This window comes from Camelus dromedarius, chromosome 16 (assembly GCF_036321535.1).
Source record: "Camelus dromedarius isolate mCamDro1 chromosome 16, mCamDro1.pat, whole genome shotgun sequence".
Classification (NCBI taxonomy): domain Eukaryota; kingdom Metazoa; phylum Chordata; class Mammalia; order Artiodactyla; family Camelidae; genus Camelus; species Camelus dromedarius.
The window spans coordinates 32,496,219-32,513,629 of NC_087451.1; the positions used below are offsets into that span (position 1 = coordinate 32,496,219).

The 17,411-nt window shown below is 58.1% G+C and overlaps 1 protein-coding gene across 2 annotated transcripts in view; it reads right to left on the minus strand.

Moving 5' to 3' along the window:
• Window positions 1–2,750: 2,750 nt before the first annotated feature.
• Window positions 2,751–17,411, minus strand: part of TMEM104 (transmembrane protein 104) — a 50,156-nt gene continuing 35,495 nt past the window's right edge. For both annotated transcript variants that reach the window (XM_031469024.2, XM_031469023.2), the window contains exon 10: window positions 2,751–5,413. In XM_031469024.2, the coding sequence (XP_031324884.2) occupies window positions 4,653–5,413 (761 nt within the window). In that variant the 3' untranslated portion in view covers window positions 2,751–4,652. The remainder of the gene's footprint in view (window positions 5,414–17,411) is intronic.

Genomic DNA, 17,411 nt, shown 5'->3' on the forward strand with positions numbered 1-17,411 from the left:
ACAAACCTTTTACAACTCACTGGTCCTGGCTGCCTCATTCTGCATCCTTGGAGGGGATACACAGCCTGTAGGCAATAGGAGCGTCATGGGAGTATCCCAGGTGAGGTGTCTGCCTAGGGCTCCCTTTAGGGAAGTATCCAGGAGGTGAGGCTGAGGACTCTGGGCAGCAGAAGCCCCTTGATATTCAGTGCCAACTCCCGCCCACCCTGATGCCGAATGTGACAGATGTGTTCAGCACAGGGGCTCTGGTGGTGATGGATAGAGTACATCCTTCAGTCTCCTTGAAGAGAAAGGCTCATGCCAGGGACTGTGTGTATCCTGCCCTGCCAGGGGCCCCCATGAGTACGTGACAATGTCACGGTAGAAACAGCAGAGGGAGGTCTGTTGCGGGGAACCTGCTGGGCTCTTCTGGGCCCTGGTGCATTCACTCTGTGGTGGATGTGCAGGGCTCAGACTGTCTTCTGGGGTCAGCACAGCTTAGCCTCACTGGTGCCGGGACTCCTTGGGAGGGAAGGAGCCTCAGGTCAGAGAATCTGTCCCACATCTCAATTCTCTGTCCTCCCTTTGGGGCTACCAGCCGCACCTCCTTTCTCTGTCACGTGCCATTGGCTGTAAACCATTTTAAAAGATGGCTCTTCCTTACCATTTTTAATGTCTTCACATTAAAAGACATTGGTTACATGTATCCCCACAGTGACTGTGAAGCAAGCATGCACTCACACTTCCATTCATTCTGCAAAAACAGTGAGCATGATTGGTACTGTCAGAACCTTTTCTAACTGTGAGCATGTGCAGCCTGGGGCCTTGCGGTTCTTGACCATTTGGGTGAAGCAGGGCAGAAACTAACTCCATGCAGTAGAGAGGAGGTTGGGAGGGCAGTGCTGGATGCCCAGAGCTCTTTCCCACACAGCTCCTTGCTGGCTCCCAGGAAGCTGGATCTCCTCTCCAGTCTCCAAATACTCCACTTCGGGGATTGGGGCCATGAAAACTGGAAGATTTTGTTTGGTTTTAGGAATGAGAGCAGCTGAAGTGGTAGAGTGGGGAAATTTCTAATACCTCTCCATTCCTGGCTGGAGAGCCTAGGTACACTGAGAGAATGGGTAGTTCTTGTCCATTACAGTCAGTTTCATGTTTCTGCCCTGGATTTTCATGGGTCCAGGTCCAGGATTGGGGGGCTCCACAACAGATGTTGAATGTGAGTCTAGGTGAGTGCTAGAGGCCAGTGCTGAGGAAGGGAGCTTAACCTTGGTGGCAGTCGCTGGTGATGAGAGGGTTAACTCTTGCCCACCAGCCCCTGGACCTAACCTATCCTGCTGCCCGGTCTGGGTCTGAGTGCAGCTCTGGGTGGAAGGCTGCAGCAGGTGAGGCTGGGAGGAGTTGTGAGATCCAGGCTGCTCTCTGCTCACTGCCCAAGATCATTAATAACCAAGAACTGGAAAGATAATTAAAAGCCACATGTGGAGCTAAACCTGCTGCTGGCTGGCTCTAAGATGGGGCCAATCCTGCTCCTGGGGCCAGGCTCTTGGCCGCCTTGCTCCTTCTCTAGGAGTGTATTCTGGCCAGTGGAGGCAGGAAGGATGCCTCCTCCAGTTTTGGAGCTGCGATGCCCTCTGCCCCTCTGCAGGAGGACCAACGAAGGGTCCTGTATTACCAAGGGGAGGGCAGAAAGCCTGGCAGGGGAGGAGGGAGCAGCTATGTTGGAGAGTGAATTGAGGCTCTAGATAGTCAATCATCATAAACAAGGGCATGACTGCGTAGCAAAGAGAAGGCTGAACCCAGACACCAGACCCAACTGCTGTTTTTTTTTTCTCTTTTGGGAGGCTACAGGAAGAGAGAGGCCTTTAGTCACCAGTCTCAGCAACAGAAATTCTATCTTACCCTGTTCCGTCCTGCTGCTGCCATCACTGTTTCTCCCTCTGTCTTTCCTGTGCAGCTCAGGGTTCACACCACCTTTTTCCTGGGGCCTGTGTGTGGGGAGGGGGCGCAGAGGTGCCTGCTGCCCACCTCCCACCACTCAGCAGTGCCTCCCAGCCTGTCACCTGACATCTGCCCCATCCCTAAGCCCGCAGCTGCCTCTCTGGCCTCAGGTGAGGGCACAGCCAGGAGCTGCTGGCACAATGGCACGTGCGCATCGGCAGGGGACGAGACAGAGACCGCTGACTCCCACCTTGACCTGGCCTGCCCTCGGGACCCGTCTGGGGCAGAGCGGGTGAATGGCATTGGGCAAAGGCTGCTGAGTTTGCGTTCTCCTCCACAGTGACGCTTGTACCTGGGCCAGGCTGGGCTGGCGCCCCACTACTGACAACAGGGCCCATCTGTAGAATGGAAACCATAACCCAACTTGCCCACCTCTCCAGGCTGATGTAAAAACTCACAGCCAAACAAGCTGGATGGGCAAGGTATCACCTGGGGAATGTCTAGCTCTCAGGGTCCTCAGTCCTCTCCCCTTAGCCCCAACTCCCCCACCCCCACGGCTATCAGCAGTAGAGAGGAAGGCCACCCCAGCTGACTTCAGCAGGACAGACAGCAGGTGAACACCAAGGAGCAAAGGAATCCAGACTGTGGCAGGGGTGGGGGCCCCGGTTTGCCATCAGTGACATGGTCACCGCCAGCCAATTCCTTCCAGGACTGGGGCTGCTCAGCTCAAGAGGTGGAGGGGAATGCAGCCATCCGACTCCACTGCTGTGTGACTCCAGATTGTCACATAAATCAACCTGGGCTTTACGCTGCTAATAAATTTGTGTCCAAAATTTGGTTTGGAGCCTGAGGTGGCAGGATGATTTAATTTGCTTTGTCCTTAAGCAAGAAGGGATGTAATTGGAGAAGGGTAGGTACAGATGTTTTGAGTTCTCAGCAAACAGCCAGGCTGCTCCAGGGAGGGGCTGAGCTACAGGGGGCGGGGCCACTGTGGAGGCCTCCCGGCTCCGCCCACCCTGGGGCGAGGCTCCCTAGGAAGCAGCCACGACGGCAGATGGGGAAGGGGCGTCTTTCTTTGACGAGGATGGAAAACAATTGCCGGGGATAAGCTGTGAGAAGTGAAGACGTGTGACCACAGTGAGAAAGCTGATCGCGGCCACTTATGACACGAGATTCGCACAGGCTGGGGCTGCCAGGGGCCAGAGGGGAGGGGCTGGCGGCGCCACCAGACGCCCCTTGTTCTTGCGAATCCCTTGTCCCCCTCCCTGTTCCCTGAGGCCCCAGGAGACCTGGCGTCCTCGCTCTGTCCAAAGTTCAAAGACGGTGGGATGCAGTGGGGAGGCCGCAGAGGTTCCCCGGAGGGTTGAGCAAGGCACTGAAATCAAAAGAGGGTTGGGGAGGGGCCTGAGACCCCACCCCAGAGGGGCAGCTCCTGGTCAGGCTGCTCTGGGATCCAGGACAGGCAGGGTTAGGCCCAGGGCTTGGGGTCACACCAGGGAGGGCCAGGAGGGGCCCCCAGGTCCTGAAGCAGAAGGCACATTGAAAATGCAGAGTTCATTAGAGTCACCTGTTTCCCAGGAAGGCTGGCCCAGCAGGTATGCGCATGATTGTGAGGGGGAGGGGACCAGAGGAGCTGGTGAGGGGCCCTGGAACCTGACCCTCCTTCCACGGGAATGGTGGCCAGTGCCCCATCTCACCCCACAGCACCCAAGTGACGTGGAGTATGTGAACGCTGAGCACCCACAGCCTGGCTTGAGAGGGAGCCAGTTAAGTGTTGGAGTGGGAGCAGGGACGGCAGGGACAGGGGGCAGACCTGACCTCTCACACAGTGGGAACCAGGGCCTACATGCCCAAGGTGATCCCAAGCTACTGTGGTGACAGATGGGGAGAGCTCCCGTCTAGTGGGCCTTATACGCTGCCCCCTGCACTGCAGGAGGCCCCAGGGACCCCAGTCAGAAGGGCAGAGGATCCCTTTCAGGGGTCACAAGCTCTGGGCTTTAATCCCTAGGCACGGGCTGCTGTGTCACCAATGGAAGGGCTGCTCCCGCCCGCTGCTCCAGAGACACCACAGCGCCCACAGCAGGGAACTCACAGCTCTGGCCTGGGGACCCTGGTACTGATTAGCACTTCCTGTCCTTGTCATCAGTGGCCAGGCACTCCCCCAGGAGAGGCACTTGGCACCTCCAGGCCTGGCGGGAAGGTGAGCCCTGCCACTAGCAGTCCTGGTGGGAGGAGGGCGAGGGCTGGGGTTGCCCTAATGTAGTAGATTTCCCAGACAAGGATGCGGGAGGAACTGGGAGGGGGCGGTGGCGGTGGGGGAACATGTGTCTGGTATAAATAGTGGCAGTGCCAGCACTGCGTCTCCACTGTGCAGGGGGAGGAGCCCGCCTGGGGTGGTGGGCGGGTGTGAAAGCAGAGGAATCCATTCCAGTAACCAGTCCGAGCAATAATCTGGGAGCAGCCGCGTGCCTGGGTTGTGGGACTCGGCTGGCCAGGGGGGCAGCCCCACGTAGGAGGACCCGGAGGAGGGTGACCCCGGCGAGTGAGGCAAGGTGCAGACTGTGTGGAGTCCTGGGTGGGGAGAAGAGCCCCAGCTGGGGGAGTGGAGGGTCCCTTCCAAGAACCTGGGCCTTGCCTGCCCCAGGGAGACCTGGGAGGCAACTAGCTCTTGGCTTTGCCGGCAGGGAGGACGGAGTGGGACCCCCACCTCTCTTGTCACCAGACATGTCCTGCCATCAGAGCTTGGTCTCGCTGAGGACGATGTTGGCGGTGACAAATAAGAAGCAGGAGAAAGCCCAGAGCAGCACAAAGCCCACCCAGAAGGTGTGGCGGAAAGGGGACCTGTGCTTGTTGATGGTCCCGAAGCCAAAGGCCAGCTGTGTGTCCCTGCGGCAGAGGTACACCAGGAAGGCGGGGATGACGTACTGGATGCCTGTGCCCGCATAGGCCCCGGTGATGCCCACCAGCGACTCCAGGTCGTGCGTGCAGAAGGCCACCAGCACAGGGGGCAGCAAGGTGATGGTGGGGAACACCACACGGTCCACCACCCAGGGGTACGTGCCACCCTCGCGGTGGAAGAGCGTCTTCCAGTTGTTGCGGAGGGTCACGGCGATGATGGGGAAGTTGGTGCTGATGGTGAAGACGGGGAAGAGGCCCAGGAAGAAGCGCACAGCGGCCAGGCCCACGATGTCGCAGCGCGCAAAGTTGAGGGTGTACATGTCCAGGAGGCTGTCTCCTCGGAAGCAGAAGATGGCGGTGAAGGAGAGGAGGCCGTAGAAGGCCAGGATCAGCACGTAGTCCAGGAAGACCAGGCGCGTGAGGTGGCGCTTGGAGGAGACGGGGGTGACGAGGGACGGCAGGGAGTGCTGGCACATGAAGGAGTAGACGCACACCCCGAACAGGTTCCGGACGCCGGAGAAGTCGGCCAGGGGCGGGTGCCCCTCCCCACGCCCGTGCCCGATGCGGACCAGGGCCAGCACAATCATGATGGCGAAAGCTGGAAAACAGGAGGGGAGTCAGCTGGCGGAGGAGGAAGCAGCCCTACCGGGTCGGTTTCTGGCCTGGGGGTGTCTGCCGAGGGACTGGAGCCCCAGGGAAAGAATGACTCAATTTGTGTCACCCTGAGGGTCATCTTCTGGGTCACAGCAGTGGCTGCTGATCTCAGGGACATCTGGTTCACCCCCCCCCCGCCCCTGGCAGGTAAAGGAACATGTCTCTGGGGGTGGGGGATGGGGGGGTGGCAGGAGGACAGCGCGGGGGCGATCAGCAGAGTAGCCCTGCGCTGTCTTCTCAGAGCAGCTCAGGCTCCCGGCCAGGACCTGCCAGCTCCCTTGTCGGCCCCAGGGGCTCTCTCACGGGGCTTTGCCAGCTTCCTGGCACCGAGCAGGTCTGGCGCAGGACTCTGGCCGCTCTCCCTCCTTTTAAAGGATGTGTGTGTGAGGAGCGGGCGTGGGGAGAGTGGAGAGGTAAGAGGCACAGAGCACTTGGGAGGGGGTGTCCTCCTGGGCCAGGGCAGCTGCTGGAGACAGCTGAGGAGAGACGGGGAAGCATGCCGGCAGCTCTGAGTAGAGGCGGGCGCTCAGGGGCCCACACCAGGCAGGGACGTTCCCATAGTCACTCGAGGTCACTCAAGGGAAGAAATGGCACCAAAGACCAATGCTGGAAGAGAGGAGCTGAATTCTCTGCGCTGCCGGTGCCAACAGCACGTGGCTCCCTTCTCCTAGGCCTGCTGGCACAGGTAGGGGACAGGGAGTGACTCTGACCCGAGTTCGCTGCAGAAGCGGAAGGGGACCTGTGATTCTATCTGTTCACACAGTGCTCCAGGCTGGCTGCGCCTCTGACAGCCACTCTCCCGCGGGTCCTGCATCCGGAGTTGGGCTCGCCAGCCGGTGCTCCAGAATGTAGACTCTCTGAAGCAGACGTACTTCTAGACCCAGTGGACTCTCTCCGGCTTCTCACGTGTTACCCAGATTTCCCCAAACTGCCACTGTTAGCACACCCAGGGACCACCAGTGTCCCTGTCTCCAGTTTTGGAGTCTGCAAAGCCCTGCTGTCTCTGTTCAGACCAGGCCTGACAGTCCTTCCAGCCTGGGCCCCCATTGTGCAGGGAAAGCCACGATAACACAAGGCACTTCTGGGGGAGCAACGCAGGCAAACAGTGGCCAGAAGAGGCTGGCTGCCAGCCCATCAGAGGCTCAGGGCTCCCCATTGTCCCCTTCAGGCCACATCATACCCCCAGCTCCCTGGAAGGAAGAGGCCTTTCTCCCAGGACTCACGGGAAGCCAAACCAATGTCTTCCCACAATGACACTTGGGACTGCGCTCAACGGAAATGTCATTTATTACTTTTAATCAGAGCTGCCTGATACTGTCGGGTACAGGAGGGGAGGAGGAGAGCCGGGAAACAGGCCTGTGAAAACTGCCAGTAAAGATGATTTGTTTCTGAGGCTCTCAGCCCACTCCTGTCCCTGCCACTCCTGACTCTGAGGGCACCACGACTCTTGCCGCTGCAGGGACATCACAAATCTTGCCAGCTCCAGTCAGTCAAGGGGAAAGTGGCAATACAGTTCCTTCCTTGAGCCCAGGAACTGCCTCTGGCTGAACTCTCTGAGGGTTGGGACAGGACACCCTGTGGGGCCTCCCTGTTCCCTCGGGGATGCCTAGGACCCCGGCAGTCTGGCTTGTCAGATTTCTTGGGGTGTGCAGGCCAGAGATCTGTATGGGAGAACCATACCCAGGAAGTGCGCTGGGGCAGGTGAGAGAGGGGGACCCAGGGAAAGGCTGGATGGGGTGGAGGTATGGTCCTTGTGTGCCAAGGAGTCTGTCCTGAGCCAGGAAGGGTTACAAAGCAGAGCTGAGCGGGTCGGGCCGCTACCGCTGGGAGACAGGGCCCCTGGGGCCACCCGGTGATTAGGTGTTCAAGAGGCTGCAGCTGGCAGTTCTGCCAACAGAGGTAGGCCACCAGGGTCAGGGCAGAGAGGGCAGCTGTGGAAGGCAAGAGACCAATCCTGCTGTGCCACCACTGTCTCAGGGGGTCACCTGGTGACCTGGCGCTATTCCTGGCCCAGGCCCAGGCCCGCACGGCCGCCAGGCTCAGCCTCGGGGCCGTGGGTCTGGTGAGCGTGCGGGAGGCAGGAAGAAGCTGGCTGGCTGGATGTGAGGGCCTCCCCTCACTGCTCCCTCCAGCTGGGGTGCTGGCTAGTGCTTTGCTGTTCAGCTTCCTCCTCAGCCCTAAATCTCCAAGAGGTTGTAAGAAACGCAGGCAGAAACTGGCTTGCTGACTTCAGGGCGAGCTGTCTGGACAGCCCTGACGGGTGGCTTTGCTTATTGTAAACAAACCAATTTAGGAAGCAGGTTTCCAAAGAGTTTTGACTGATTTTTTTTTTTTACAGCATGCATGGGCACCCCCTTAAGAATGTGCACCTACTAACAGGGGTCCTCCAGAGTTGCTGTCTTGGGAGCTGCATCTTTACATCTACGATGGTGTGGGACATTTTCCAGAACTTTCTGGATGCCTACAAAGCCGTAGCTCTGGGTGGTAAGAAAACTCTCACAATTTTCCGGCTATAATTAGCTTTACCTGATAATGCTGTTACCTAGATTTGTCACCCATTTTGTTCCCTTACTTGAACAAGTCTATCCGCCAGAACAACAGGTCTGTTTCCAAAAACCAGATCTACCCTCAAGGGCTGGATGTTTGCTCCTGTCTAGGAATTAAGATGCCAGAGGCTCTTGAGAGGTGATTCCAGGGGCGTTAAAAAGTGGCCGCTTCGTGGGGTTGCAGCTCCCCAGGAAGCCCTAGGTAACCTCGGGACGAGACGGGGAAGTGGGAACCATGGGGCCCCTGGGAGGACATGGGGTGGGTGCGGGGTGATGTTTTCTGGAGTGGAGACACGGGGGCAATGATCCAGCCTGGTCTCCAGATTGGCAAGTGCAGTAGAAACCAGTGGTATCCACGCACTGCGTTGTGATGGAAGGACAGAGAGTGAAAGGAAGGAAGGAAGCAGGAGGGCCAGGTGCGGGCGGCTCTGACCTTGAGGGGTCCCGGCACTAGGGGCATGAGGACTAACCTTCCCACTGCCACCTGGCCCTGCCCTTGTGACCACACTCCTTTGCTCTTGGCCCTTCCCTCCTCCGGTTACTGGAGGAGCAGAGTTCAACAGCCATCTTCTAGATTGATCGCCCTGTCTCCAGGAGATAGCTGCTCCAAAAACTCATTAGGTCTGATAATAAATCAAGATGAAATGAGGATGACAGGATGTGAGCGACAGACACGGCCAGCAAGCACAACGGAGAGCAGGGCTCTGAGCGCGCACAGGATGCCCAGGGTCTGGGCGCCGCCACTGACAGCTCGTGCCACCTGGCCGGGGCCGTGTGGGAGGTGGGGATGGAGGCAGAGGAGGACACGGGGCGGGCTGGGCTTCTCTCTGACCCTCACACGCTGTGCTCAGAGAGCCCACATGATGGACGGGGGTCGCAGTCCCCATCCACCTGCACTGTGCACCAGCAGTCACGCTCCAAGGGGTGAAGAGATGCAGCGAGTTGCCAGGCAGGATGCTGCGGGGGTGGGGGAGGAGGTGAGGGCCTGATACAGGTCACATGAGGAGTGGCTGTCGGCCCCGGAAGGTGCAGCTGCAAGGCGACGTGGGGGGTCAGGAGACTTCTCTTTTAATATCTGCAGTAACAGCCCACGTGAAAACAACTGCCCTTGCTTCGTGCGCCGCACAGGGCTCACCGGGACAGTTCATTCATTCCACAAAGATGCACCCAGGGCTCTCACCTCACGGCTGTGTGTCTGTCTGACCTCACAACCCCTCTCCTTTGCAGAGGGGGAGCCAGTGAGTCGACCCCCTTCTGAACTCCTGCCAAAGGGCAAAGGTGGTCCAGATTTTTAAGGAGATGAGAGTGAAAAAACAAACATGATCCCAAATCTGGATGACTTGCCTCTCCTGGTTCCCCACTTGGCTCTCCCAGGCCCTTCTCCCTGGGGCCTCATTGACTAGATAAAGCTCTGAACCGGCCCAGACCTCACAGGAGTCAGAGTTGACTCATTCTTGGGGCCAAATGGGGATAAGCAGGGGTCTAAGGTCAGGGCCCGGGGCTCTGAGGCTCACTTCTGCAGAGTCCAACCGGCAGCCCCAGTTTGCCTCTCTTGGGTCTGTGGGTCAGGGCAGAGATCAGAGTGGTCAGTAGCTAGCTGCATCCTCCGTGCACTGGAACCACCTCGGGTGGGCACCTGCGTGCTGGCCTGCGCTGGGAGTGGAGAGGGAAGAGCTCGTTCTGGGCCTCTGGGTGGCCCGGCTGGCACTGCCTTGGCCCCGGGGCTGTGGCGAGGCTCTCCCTGGCCCTTGGAATGGTGGCAAGGCCTGTGCAGAGCTGTGAAAAGGGAATGTAAACTAGCTCCTTTATCATTTTCTCATATTGAGTACATGTTGAAAAGATATTTTTGATATGAAGTTGAATAAGCATACTATTGAAATTAAAGTTTTAAGACGTGCCTACCACAAAACTGGAAATTCCCCAGTTGGCTCACATTGTATTTTGATTGGGCAACGCGGGTTTACAGCGACCACGCCTCTGGGGAGTGTGCATCTGTGAAGCATCTGACCTGCTGGGAATCTGAAAGATTTCCGCCTCCTGCCCCCAACCTCAGCCCCGGCTCCTAACTAATCCTGTCACTGGCCCTGATTTGCTCTGAGACACTGAAGACCTTGGGCCAAGGTGCGATACTGCACTGGTCCCTCCTGAAAAGCTAAAGGCAAAACAGGCTTTCAGTTCCCCTGGGCTGTGACCACCAGGGTGGCCTGCCCTGCAGCGGGGATACTGGCTGGGCCTGTGGTCCTGGGTCATTAAGTCAGAAGGACATTTTGGTAAACACGTGAGCTCGAACAGAGCTTCTCTGGAACGCAGGAGGGCTGTGCACAATGGCCCGCGCCCCTGAGGCCCTGGCCCCAGTTGTCTCCTTTGCAGGCACCGGAGGGAATGCAGCTATCACAGAGGAGGGGGACGCTTTCCGCTAAGGCCAGAGCCCTCATTCTTAATCCCCAAGGGCTCTGGAGAGCACAAATAATGCAAAGCTGTGACCGAGAGCCCAGGGTAAAGGCTAGGACTCCTTCCAGCAGTGCCTCGGGGCATCCTCACAAGCCAGCCGCACATCAGGCAGGGCCTCAGCCAGCCGGCCTCCCGGAGAGCTGCGGCCTCAACTCCCTGCGCTCTGGACCCTGCCCAGCTGCCCCGCGCTGTGGAGTGGGCCACCCCCAAACACCTTGCTGCTCCTCGAGCCCCGTAAGTGGCTCTGACTCTGACACGTGCGAGGTGGAGGCCATCCGTCAAGGTGGCTGACAGGAGGATGGCACTCTTCTCCAAGCAGGGAATCAAGATGCCAGGGCTGCGGACGACGACTGGCCAGAGTGTGCCCATCCCCAGCTCAGGCTCCGGTGCTCCTCCTTTACTGCCACACAGCACTGGGAGGGGCTGGGGCACGGCTGTGTCTCTCAGGCTGGGTCATCTGAGCTTGGCTGGTGCCTCCTGAGATTCAGGGGGGCTGGGAGGAGCTGAGGGGGGTAACATCAGCCTGACCTGAGAACCACTGAGGACTAAGCAGTTTTTCCACCCTAAAAACAGGAGCAGGTGGCTGGGCAATCGTTCCTTAAAGAATAGGACCCGCTGTGAACAGAGTGCCATTTGGCAGCTCACAAGAGCTGCAGGCCAGGGGTGTGAGTGGGAAGTCACCCCAGGAGGCTCTAACACCTTGGAAGGAGGAGGCAAGTGGGGGAGGGAGGCCACTGCTGCTTTTCTTCTGAACAAGCTTAAGTTCTCAAGTTACACTGGGTTCAACTGATTCTGCCACCGAACTGTGTAATCCTGGGGTGGGGATGGGGTCCACTTAACTTGTCTGCACCTCTGTTTCATCACCTTTAAAAGGGAGATGCTCATGGTCCCTGGGAGGATGGAATAAGATGGTACAATAAAGCACGTGGCCAGAGCCTGGCCCACAGCGATTGTCCAAAAACGTGTTAAGTCCCCTTTCTCACTGCAGAAACCTTATTTCCCATCCTGAAAACCCATTCAAGTAGGAAAACCTGTCAATCCTGAGTTCTCACTTAATTCTCCTTTTGCTCCAAGGAGGACCCAACCCAGGTCAAGCTGCAGTCATGACCCCTCCCTGAGCATCTCTGGTTCAGGCACCAGCTAATCTTTTGGGCTCTGGTGGTTGGGAGGGGGTGTGAGGAGAACCAGGAACAGGCTGCTCATACCTGCTCTGTGAAGCAGATCCACTTCCTCTTGCTCCGCCTGAGGCCACACTGTCCCTATTACCCTGTCATCTGGGGAGACTCTGGGTGTGTGCTCTGTGTATGGGGTTAGGTGAGCCTGGAAAGTAATTCTGTTTGGGTTCTTTGGGGCTCACGTTGGTCCATCCTTCCTCAGTCATTGCCCTCCCACGGGAGCACAGGCTGTGGTTGGGGTAGGGGGTCCTTTCATGCCCCGAGAAGACAGGACACGCTGGGTCTCTGGCTGGAAGGGGTTCCCTCTGGGGAGAAGGGAAAGCTCACCATGCAGGTGTGTTCGGCTCCAGAAGCATCTTGGCCCTGGGTCACATTTCACGCCAGGCCAGGGAGACATTCTGTGATTGCTAGCCTTGCCTGCAATAACTCACAAAAAAGTCACCTGGGTTTCCACTGAAGAGAAGAATTTAAAGCCAATCTGACTACCTTCCCAAGCTGGATCAGCCCCTGGGGTTTCTGGAGGATGTCTAGCTCTGTAGGTGTCATTGTCATCAGGGAAGCAGAAGAGGAGGATGTTTAAATAATCAGCTTACAGGACCGTGGTTCTATTCCAGGACTCAGGGCAGAGCCGCCCACCTTCCAAGTGTGTCAGGAGGAGCAGGTCATTGATAAAGGGCAGGTATTTGAGTCTCGGAAGCAATCAAGCCTTAAGTACGAAATCAAGAGTTCTGGCCTTTTCATCCTACAACTTTCCACGCCCTTGGAGCAAGTGGTCCCTGGGAGGGCAGGCTCTCTGTCCTTCACTCGTGAGCTGTCAGGGCAAGCTCAGTTCGTAATCGCAGGGAAGGTGGGGCCCAGGGGCCTGTGGCTGCTGGCGGACTAATCTTCCCAGAGGCTGGAAACATAAACCTTCACACTGCCGCCTTTCCTGCGGGCCCTCAGCCCTTTCTTCTTGCTGTGGATTGAACTGTCTCCCCCTCTGATTTGTACGTCGAAGCCCTAACCCCAGTGTGACTGTATCTGGGGACGGGGCCTTTAAAGAGGGATTACAGGTTAAGTGAGGTCATAAGGGCGGACCCTAATCTGATGGGACGGGTGTTCCTTTAAGGAGAGAAAGGGACACTGGAGCATGCTCTCTCTGCACACGCAGAGGAAAAGCCAAGTGAGGACACGGTGAGAAGGCGGCCGTCTACCAGCCAGGGAGGCCTCACCAGAAAGCAACCCCGAGAACACCTTGATCTTGGGCTTAGTCCAGCCCTCGGAACCGGGAGAATAAATTTCCACGGTTTAAGCCACCCAGCTTGTGGTATTGTCATGGTAGCCTGAGCCGACTGAGAGCTGTTGAGCAGTGGCTGGACGCAGAGAGAAACCAGGGAGCGGAGAAAGCGGACAGGCAGTACAGGACAAGGACGCTGGGTCCCCAGGTCTGACCATACATTCCGGAGCTCCAGGGTGGCCCTGGGCCTTGTTAGCTCTGCGGACAGGTATGGACGCCTGACGTGGCTGGGGTGGCCCCTGGCTTGTGTGAAGCCCAATTGTGTGTAACTGTCATCAGACACCTCACCCCGCTGACCACGAGCTGCCAGGGCCTCATCCTCCCTTCCCTTGCTGGAGTCCAGGCACCTGGCCTGCCAACCTCCTGGCGGGGCAGGAGTCCTCATCTGGTGGCCGGGTCAGCACGCGTGTCAGCCACACGCAGAGCAGAGCTGCCGACACAAGGCTGCTCGGAGGAGAGGTGCGGCCGAGAGAGCAGCGGTGTCTGCTCGGGGCCAAGTAGAGCTCTCAGGTCAGGCCTGTGCTAATGACAGGGGTCATTTGGTGGCATGTGGCTGGCCCTTCAGCAAACTTTAATTAGGTGTCCAGTTTACCCTAAGAGCTTTAAGATAGAAACCCCCAGTTCCTTTCCTTTCAACTGACCTCTGTGTCTGCAGAGAGAACTTGTAGAAAACCAAGAATATAATTAAGACCAAAATGAAACATACACAAAAAGGCTCTCCTGCATTCCCTCCGTTGGCTGTGTGACAAGGGGTATTGAACGGCCCAGGAGAGCCCTGGATGGTGGCCAGAGACAGGGTGGGCAGGGCAGCAGCGAAGGCTCAGGGAGCACAGAGCAGAGGCTGGCTGGAAGCTCAAAGGGGGCTGGTATGCTGCCCTCACTATGGGAGGGGGTCCTTCCTGGCCCTTGCAGAAGCACCAGTTGAGTGAGGGGGCAGCAGTGAGTGCCTGGGAAGGAATTCAAACACCAAGCTGGCAGGACGAGCCAACAGGATGTGGGAAACAGATGGCCCAGGCGTATAAGACCCCTGGCTACTGGTGGTGACAGATCACAGCCATCCCCCCCAGGAGACGCTCGGCTGAGATCAGTCACGGATCTGCGGGGGAGTCAGCCACGTGGCCACAAATAATTCTGGGGACAGGTAAAACCAGAGCCCTTATGTTCCCAGGTGACGGTCTCCTCCTGGGGACCTTCTGCCACCCGGGCCACCACCACTGAGTCCCACCTCTCCCTGCTGGCTCGGTCTGGAAGACAAATCTGGGGCACCTGCCAGGGGGAGGTGGGGGAGCAGGGCTGAGAAACTTCACGAGGCCGGCTCAAGTTTATCTACAAACGGTCGGGAGGATGGCGCCTGACCCACTTTGCGGGAGCACCGAGACAGTAATGACGGGTGTGGTGCTGCTCTGAATACACAATCAGAGGGAAGGCAGCCTGTGGGTCCCTGACAACCCAGACCAAGGAGGGCTGCCATGTGCCAGAGCTGCCTTTATTAGAAAGAATCGTTTTTTTAATAACACCAAACGGGGCGCCTCGAGATGAGCCAGCTGTTTGTGTCCCCAAGTGGGAGGCGTCTGCCGGGGGGAGTCAGTAATGGCTGGGGAATCGGTAATGGGAGTGGAATAATGATGCCACCGTGCCCCCTTCCAGCCTGAGAGCTCCCCACCGGTGGCCCAAGTGGGAACAGTCTACAGTTGTCGGCTTAGCTGTAAAGCCACAGCTGCTGGGACTGTGGGCACGACAGTCTCCTAAGTGTCCCTGGTTGACTGATAGCTGACAGTGAGAGCCAGGAGTGGGGGAAGCCGGGCCTCTCTGTGAGGTGGGCCTACGTCTCATTTCTCTTGGGCTCAAGCTTCCTTGAAGACGGTGGGGGCGGAGGCCTGCAGGATGCAGGGAGGGCTCCTGGCCCCGTGAGCCCTGGGGACCAGCGCTGGGGTTGGGGGGTGGGGAGGCTGTACAGACCAGCTGGTGATGCTCTGAGATCTCACCAAGGGACATCCATCCAGTGATATGGCTCTTTCTGGAGGCGGCCTGGGCCATGTCCCTGATCTCCTGGCCGGTCCCAAGGAAGGCTCACTCTGAAGCCACTCCTGAGAGGCAGCAGCACTCCTGGGATGCAGCAGCCCGAAATGACGATGGTGGGGACACACAGGGCTGATGTCTGAATGCTGACCCGCTGCCGGGGACTGTGCTGCTAGCATTTCCCACGTGGTCCCATTTTATCTTCTGGCTTCTGTCACTGCCTGACAAGGAGCCTGGCCTGTGAGCACACACTGGCGGTGGACGCCATCCCACTCGCACTGAAGGGAACAAAGCGGGGAGGTGCAGCAGGGGCGGCACCTGGGCCAGAGCCTCGTGAGCTGAAGTAGCCGCTGGGTGTGAGCGAGTAGAAGGCACGCGGGGCTGGCCAGGAAGTCTCCTGGGCCGGAAAAGTCTCGCCTGCCAGGACAGTGATCGGAGACCATCCTTGTACACGTGAATTCAGGGGCATTTGCAAACCAGGTCTCCCAAACTGAGCAGCCTGGTCTCCCCAGAACTTCTTTGGACAACAAAAGAAATGAATCAAGGTTGGCACTTGTCAGACATGTTCTGACATTTTCCCGGACAAGTGGCTATTTGCAAAGGCCATCCAACCTTTAAATCCCAGCCTGGCAATGCGAAAACCCTGGAGGAACCGGCCTACAGGCTTCTCAGCTTGTCTTGAGCTCCAGGGGGCCCTGCTCAGGGAGGGGCTCCTGCAGTCTTCCCCGGCCTCATTTCAACAGATGGCAGAACAAATTCCTAATTAAGCACGAGAAAGTTTCCGGCTCAGCACATTTATTTATGATTTTCCGGTTCCTTTGGTGCTCATTCTTCCCTTTTGTCTTCCTGGAGCCCAGGCCAGCTTATTGCCACCCTGAGCTCCCCACTCTGCTCTCTTGGACAGTCTGGGCCCTAATCTGGGGAGAGGGAAGAGGCAGGGGAAGCCGGAAGGAGGGAGGTCAGGCCGCACAGCTGCTGTTCAGACGCAAAATGAAGAGGGAGTTTGTTGCAAACTGACGACTTGGTGCAGACTTGAGAGGACAAATGGGGCCCTGGTGCTCACTGCCTTTGGAGGAGTTCTAGAAAGATCACCTGGGGTCAGCTTGGGCCAGAGGAGAGAACTCCCCCTCTGGCATCCCACGGGCAGGGCTCGCTCCCTCCCACGGCGGTGCTGCAGATTCCATGACCTCCGCCCCCTCCCTCCCGTCCTGGCGCTGCGCCTCTGCCTGGGTCAGGACCAGGCAAACACCTTCCCCATGGTTCTGGGCAGGGAGATGCCCGGGGGGCTCCAACGCTCCAGGGCTGAGAACTGAACCCGGGGCCCGGCTACACGCCAGAGAGCGTACTTCACTGGGCGACTTCTCTCTCACTTGAGGGCTGTGTGTCACATGGAGGATTACTTTTCGAGTCGAGGGCTGAGAGTCTCACGGAGAAAAGCAGCGGCCCGTGCTGTCACCCGCAGCAGTGCTCTGGGGAGAAGGTTCGCGGAGAGGCCACTGCCATTTGATTATCTCTCAGATCAGAGGGAGGAAAGAGGCAAATGACTTGCAGAGACAGCGATGTCACCACCAAAACACGAGCGCAGATGACCTTCACGGGCTGGACTCCACCTCGCGCCCTCTCAAGGCCACGGCCTGCGCTGCCATGGGCTACCTCTGAGGGCCCGGAAGCCGAGGGGTGGGAGACCCGGAGGAGTCCCGCTGCAGTCCCCTCGCCGCCCTGTGGGAGGGGGCTCTGGTTGGGAGGGGGAGATGCAGAATGGGGTCACCAGGGTCCGGGGTGGCCCATGCCATGGGAAAGCAGTCAATTTTCTAAAGCAACTGGTTCCGGAGCCTGGTTTTGGAGAAGGAGAGGTGTCTTAACAGCAGAATGGGGAGGGGACGAGGGCTGCTCGAGGTACGTGAGGACACCTCGTACGTGAGGGTTCAGCGCCGCCTTCACAGGTGGGAGCTGGGTCTGACTCAAGTCTGGGGGGCACCTGGTGGCCTGTGCCAAGACGTAGGCTCTTTACTTACTGTCAGCCTCCTCCTCTTCCTTATAGCCTTCTCCCTTTTAACAAATGCGTTGCTCACCAGAAGCAGAGAGGACTTTGTCATGCTAAACAAGCCCTAGGGTGTACGGAAGCCATTAACTGTCATTATCTGGGCGGTCTCCCTCGTGGGCTGACGAGGGGAATCCATCATGCCAGCTACAGCACGGGTGTCCCCTCCACCTCTCCCACGCTGCTCCTGCCTTTCCAATGGAAAGGGACGGGGAACCTGTGTTTAACGAGCCCCTTCCACCGCTGATGCAGAAGGTCAAGGACAGCCAGTCCCGAGCAGGGCAGGGGCCAGACCTCCAGGACTTGGGGACCTGACTTCAGGGAGCAGAGGAGCTGGGGCAACAGAGTTGGGCCACGGAAGCGAGGAGGGAGAACATTTTTCTCCAAATACTGTTTGCTGAGAAGATGTTTCCTTCTGAAGGTCACTGGGGCTT